The sequence below is a fragment of the Chrysochloris asiatica genome, unplaced genomic scaffold, assembly GCF_000296735.1.
Source record: "Chrysochloris asiatica unplaced genomic scaffold, ChrAsi1.0 scaffold00130, whole genome shotgun sequence".
Classification (NCBI taxonomy): domain Eukaryota; kingdom Metazoa; phylum Chordata; class Mammalia; order Afrosoricida; family Chrysochloridae; genus Chrysochloris; species Chrysochloris asiatica.
Window position 1 is genome coordinate 3,396,866 of NW_006408648.1, and position 6,305 is coordinate 3,403,170.

The window sequence follows — 6,305 nt, forward strand, 5'->3', positions numbered from 1 at the left end:
AGAGAGAGAGAGAGAGAGAGAGAGAGAGAGAGAGACAGAGAGAGACAGAGAGTGAGCAAGAGTCCTGGTATGGCACTATAGGATAAGCAATGGAGAATGGACAGTTTGAACCTCAAGGTTGGTGGTTCAAACCCACCAGCTGCTCCTTCAAAACCCTATACAGAGGCTTTGTGAATTGGAACCAACTCGATGCCACTTAACAACAATGTATTTCCAGAAGTTCATGGAAATAGTTGATTATCTTTTCATTCCATTTTCCAGGAACTTTTTGAAGATCCCTCAAATGTGTGTGTGTGTGTTAGTGTATAAATAGAAGCAGATAATCATTTGTTATTTTTAATTTCTATTTGTCTTTTATGGAGTACTAGTGTGGCACTACAGGATAAGCACTGTACTGCTAAACATGAGGTCGGTGGTTCAAACCTACCAGTTGTTCCTGGGAAACCCTATATAGGGTTGCTCTGAGTCAGAACCAACTCTGTGGCAGTTAACAACATCAACAACATTGTCTTTTTTTTTTTTTAATGTTTTATTGTGAATTATGTGATCATTTACATGGGAGAACATTAGTTTTACACTCATTCTATGGTATATTGTCTCATTGCCATGGTTACAATCTACCCTGCAAACCTGCTCCCCACAATCCTCCAGTCTTCAGCACACAGCTCCTCTCCTTCTCTAAATCTAAAGTCCCCAGCTGCTCCATCTCTCCACGTCATCATCTCTGCCTTCATCTTAGGCATCACTGCTTCTCTGAGTAGGGTCCCGCTCTCCACTCTTCACCCATCGATGGTCCTAGGGACCTCCGCTCAACGTTGTCTTTTATGGCAGAAAAATTCTAGTAACTAGATTTTATTTTTAATAAAATTTTTTATGCTAGTACAAATTGTCTTGCCTATGATGTATTTGAGTTACAACAAATCATACTTATGATAGATCAGAATTTTGTGTGTGTGCATGTTATGGTCAGTAATATGTACTACATACAATGTTGCAGTATATAATTTGCTGATGTTATTCTCAGATGTAATCTTTTCAACCCCCAAAGACAAAGATGGGATTTATAAAGATATTGAAAATAAAAGGCAACAACAATGAATTTTTTTTTAATAGAGTGATTCTAAGTGCATCATAACTGATATATAACAGAGTCATTGTTGGAAAGGAACCCCTCATAAGCTTAGAAATACCTGTACAATGACCACTGACATATTTAAGGTCACTATTAGGTAGGGAGTGGGAATACGTGACCTGGGAGAGAGAACTACAGTGCCTTCCCTGCCTAAGAAAGGGGACAGATGCTCTTGGGTGAGCCAGGAAAGCCTGGAGGGAGTGAGGCTTCCAGGGGTGAGAAAGAGAGAGTTGGGAAGGCAGTAAAGGAGACTCGGGGGAAGAGGCAAGCCAAAGCAGGATCTGAGACAATCTTATATTATGTAGGGTGGGGTGTGTGTGTGTGTGTGTGTGTGTGTAATATTAAACCCACTCTACCTTTTCTGTAAAATCTTCAGTAAAACTACTTGCTTCCCAATGATTTGCAGAGTGGGGTCTCTTTTGGGCACGATAGACAGAAAATACTGTGTCCTGCTTCAGGGCTGCTATGAGATGAGAAGAGGCAGCCTGCAGCAGCGAATGAATATAACAGTTGGCGTGGCTCTCACCTATGTTAGTGACAGAGTCAAAATCCATTAAAGGACTCCCTTGTTGTTGTTGTTAAGTGCCATTGAGTCAGTTCTGACCCATAACGACCCTGTATAGGGTTTCTGAGGAGGGGATGGTGAGCTTGAACCACCGACCTTGTGGTTCAAACTGGCTTTTGCAGTGCAGTGCATTGACCCACAGCGCCACACCAGGACTCCAAAGGAGTCCCTGGGTGATACAAATGGTTAAGTGCTTAACAAGTAACTGAAAGGTAGGTAGTTTGAATTTATCCAGAGGTGCCTTAGAAGAAAAGCCTGCTGATCTATATCAGAAATCTTGTTAATAACTATCCCTGGGTCACAAGCCTCTGCTCCTCCATGATTCATTGTTCATTCCTTTCTATAGATTCAGGTGGTATAAAAAGAACACCGAGAATTTTAAGTCCATCTTAGGGCCAAGCCATTCAATGATGAGGCTGAGAATCATTTTCTCCAAATGTTCTCCAAGTCACAAAAGCAATGCAGTATTAAAGTTGTCTGGGCTAAAACAGCTAAATCAGTAGGGGGAACATAAATACTTTCTGGACATCTTTAAGGATATGCATAAGAAATCTCAGCAAACAGATCCATGTTGGGGTGGTGTGGTACAGGGTGACAATGACAAAAACAGCAACATCCTACAAAGTTGATTGCCCAGTCAGAGAGTGGCATTCTATAGCTTGTTGGTGGAATTGGTTAGTAAACATTGGAATGAAGTTATAGTCTATGGGGTCGGCCCCCTAGGGTTCATTTAGCTTCACTTGCCATTGAATAATTCCCTGGTCATACACACGTATTTCAGATGTGTGTTATCATACATGCCTAACACAAGATAGACAGGTTTGTGTCTTGCTGATGTCTGGCAGGTGGTGTCTTCATTGACAGCACTTAGGTAAGGCCACTCTTTCTTGAAATGAATTAAACATTTATTTAGTCTTGAAAGTACTTTGTGGCGTCTTACCTTTTAAAATGTTACAGGTTTATAATCCACATAAAACCATTGGACAAGTGCTTTTCACATCTAAATAGGCAGGAGAGTGCTCTCCGGTCATGCTCTCCCTTTTTGTTGTAGCTAAACTACAAACTGATTTTTCACGACGTCTACAAAATTTATAGCACATGCTACAATATGGGAGCAAACAGGCTGCAACAGTGGGCTATCTTCTCCCATAAATGTCAGAGATAATACCAAGAAATGCCATTTTTCTTACTATAAAACTGCAGCATAATACAATAAAATGGGATTTTAGGCTATTGTTTAAAACAGCTTAGTATGAAACAAAGTGTCTGACTGTGCCAAAATAAATTAGTTTGCTGAAACTATAAAGTTCAGTCTTAGAGATAATATATCAAAATTTAAATTGAAAATTAAATAGGGCTCAGTGGTAGGCAAAACATCCCTACTTATGTCTCTATATGACTTACTTTCTTTTCATTTGGAAAAGCTTCATCCTAATCCTTCCCAGGAGCACAGAGAACACCAGCTCGGTGTCTAAAAGAATCCTCTTAGATTACATTTGGTGCCTTCTCAAAAGCATCCACACCATTTTCTCATCCAATGCACCCAATCCACCAATCTCTCTCAACACCCTCTCTTACTCCCTTTTCCCAATAACTTGTACTAAGGAGGTAATCATCAAACAGCAAAAAACAGCTTGAAAATGATCAGGGAGCTCTAGTTAGCTCCAAACACTTGCCACAAGCTCCAAGTTCCAGCTTCAAGCAGGCAAGTTTGTCTAAGAAGCAATTTCATACTTGAGAGGTTTTCTGTGTAAAGCTGTTTCAATCCCGGCCAACAGCTATTGTTATGTAAGCTCCATCGACTGAGCTGCCCCTGGAGACCTCCCATGAAAGAAGGCATGTGTGTTTGAGAAGCACTGTTTTCAGCCCAGCAACCCTCTCGCTCTGTTTTACCTCCTTTTCACAGAATGGGATGTGTACTGAGCATACTTCATTATATTGAGAGAACTAATCTCTGGAAAGGAACACTAACGAAATTGACAATAATTCCACCCCCCCACCCCTCCCAAACCAGAAGTGTCTTTGATTAAATGCAAGTATGAGTTATAACAGCAGTTTGGACCCAATCCACCCTGTAGGCTCTTCACTTGGCTCCGCCAGGTGTACTGCTGCCATCTAGTGGTATAGTGAGAGAAGGAAGTCCTGGTTTAAACCTTTCATGGCTGAACGAATTGTTAATCTGTTTTGACCTTTTGTGGATACCACGTGTTTTCAGTAACGGATGGCATGATGAAATCAAGGGGAAAAAATAAGGTGACGTGGATTTTGATGCAGTTTTATAGGATGCACATGTCCCAAGTGGACTGTGGTGGTAGAATTAGTGGAGTGAGGCCCATTTCTTAAGATTCACACAGTTATACAGGTCCCTGCCAGGCAACAGCACCCATTACAACTGGGATAACAGCTTCTCAAGAAACCTGAGAGGCTACAAATGTTGCTAGGTGATATATGTCCATTAGGTCATGAAAAGGCTATACCAGAGAAAGACCAGCTAAACTTCAGGGGGATTCTCAACTCTTCTTTACACTGGGACAGATTGAGGAGGTACAGGGATGGGGTGAGGTGTTTTCTAGTTCTTGTTTTCTCCAGAATACTTTGCCTATTGCCCTGGCTTCATGGACCTTGTTGGTTGGTTGTGTGCCGTAGAGTGGTTCCGACTCATAGCAAGCCTGGGTAGGGTTTCTGAGGCTGTAAATCTTTACAGAAACAGAAAGCCTCATCTTTCTCCCGTAGAATGGCTGGTAGTTTCCAACTCCGAGGAGCAGCTGGTAGGTTTGAACTGTCGACCAAGTGGCTCACAGTCCAGTATTGATCCTCCAGCATTACACCAGAGTTCCCATGTACCTTAGTCTGGCTCATATTCCTCAGTCTGGCTTGCTCAGGGAAGGCCATACCATCCTTTATCATTGTAATGTTCTCACATATGGATTTTAAAGCATCTAAAGCATGGGCTGCCAAAAGAACCAACAGATCCATTTTGGAATAAGTGCATCCAGAGTGCTCCTTGGAGGCCAAGATGGCCAAACTTTATCTCTCATACTTTGGACATATTGTCAGGAGGGACCAGTTACTGGAGCAGAATATCATGTTTGGTAAGGTGGAGGATCAGAGAAAGAGAGGAAGACCCCCAACGAGATGGATTAGCCAAGTAGCAGCATCAATGGACTCAAGCGTGGCAACAGTAGTGAGGTTGGCCCAGGATTGGGCAGTGTTTTGTTCTGCTGTGCATAAGGTCACTATGGGTCGGTACCGACTCGATGGCACCTAACAACAACAACAAAGCAATGCTAGAACTGAAAAATCACAAAGATTATGCTAATTAGTCCACCACCCTGTGAGTGCAGCCATGACAACTTCCTTACAGTCAGTGTCCATAACCTTCCCTCCTCTCAGTGTAGGAACAAGGGGCTGGAGGTGAGATGGGAGCTGGGGAAGGAAAGGAAGACATACTCAGCAGCCCACTGGATGAGATCTTGAGGCTGGGATCGGATGGCAGCCTTGGTGAACTGCTTCAGCAATTCTGGCAGCTCCGGCGGGATGCATATTTGCTTATCGGTCTGAGGCATTGATACGTTGACCTATCAACAAGAAAATGAATGAATGAATGAGCTTCCTTGACTAGAAGAAGCAAAAATCTCCTCAAATGTTGTTGTTGTTAAGTGCCATAGGGTCGGTTCTAACTCACTGCAACCCTGTATAGAATTTCCAAGGAGCAGCTGGTGGGTTTGAACTGCCGACTTGCAATTAGCATTCAGGTGCTTATCCTACAGCACCACATCAGGATTCCATAAAGATAAATAAACAAGGACTAACAACAAGGAGGTCAATGTGGATAGATTAATACCAAGCAAGAGAGACTTTAAGGCAAATGCATTATTAGGAATAATGAAGGACATTACATAACAATAAAAGGTTCAATTCACTGAGAAGAAATCATACTTCTCAATGCGAACATGATAGACATCAACATATAAGAATCTCAGAGTGCTGGGTATAAAAAATAAAATACTCTTTTTAGGGTTACATACATATTAGGGGCTTCAAAAGTTTGTGGAAAAATTCTATTATCTTTTTGTTTTAATGTTTTATTGTGAATTATGTGATAGTTTACATGGGAGAACATTAGCTTTACATTTATCCTATCGTATATCGTTTCATTGCCATGGTTACAAGCCCCTCCATGCATCATCAACCAACCAAAGGGTATACCCTGCAAGCCTGTCCCCCGGTCATCAGCACACAGCCCCTCTCCTTCTCTGGGTCTAGAGTCCCCAGCTGTTCATTTCTCCACATCATCATCTCTGCCTCCATCTCTGGCATCACTGCTCTGGGTAGGGTCCTGATCTCTTTTCTCCTTTCATGGTTCCAGGGACCTCTGCTCCTGGATTGCACAGCCAATCACTCCCTCCTTTTGCTACAAAATGTCTACTTTTACAACCCTCACTGACAGTCCTGATAGCAGTTATTCACTACTGTACCACACGAGACCTATCCCCTTCTCCTTTCATCAGCCCCACCCAGACAGATTGGATACTACTCAGTGGAGATTCTTCCTTCCTCAGTGCCCTCTGGATATAGGCTCCCTCTTGAAAGCTTGTAAGCCAGTCA

At 42.4% G+C, this 6,305-nt stretch overlaps 1 protein-coding gene across 1 annotated transcript in view; it reads right to left on the bottom strand.

Moving 5' to 3' along the window:
- Window positions 1-5,292, bottom strand: part of LOC102837870 (ropporin-1-like) — a 20,398-nt gene extending 15,106 nt beyond the window's left edge. Inside the window, exon 1 of the mRNA XM_006869370.1 lies at window positions 5,148-5,292. Within this exon, the coding sequence (XP_006869432.1) occupies window positions 5,148-5,263 (116 nt within the window). The 5' untranslated portion in view covers window positions 5,264-5,292. The remainder of the gene's footprint in view (window positions 1-5,147) is intronic.
- Between the last annotated feature and the right edge of the window lie 1,013 nt (window positions 5,293-6,305).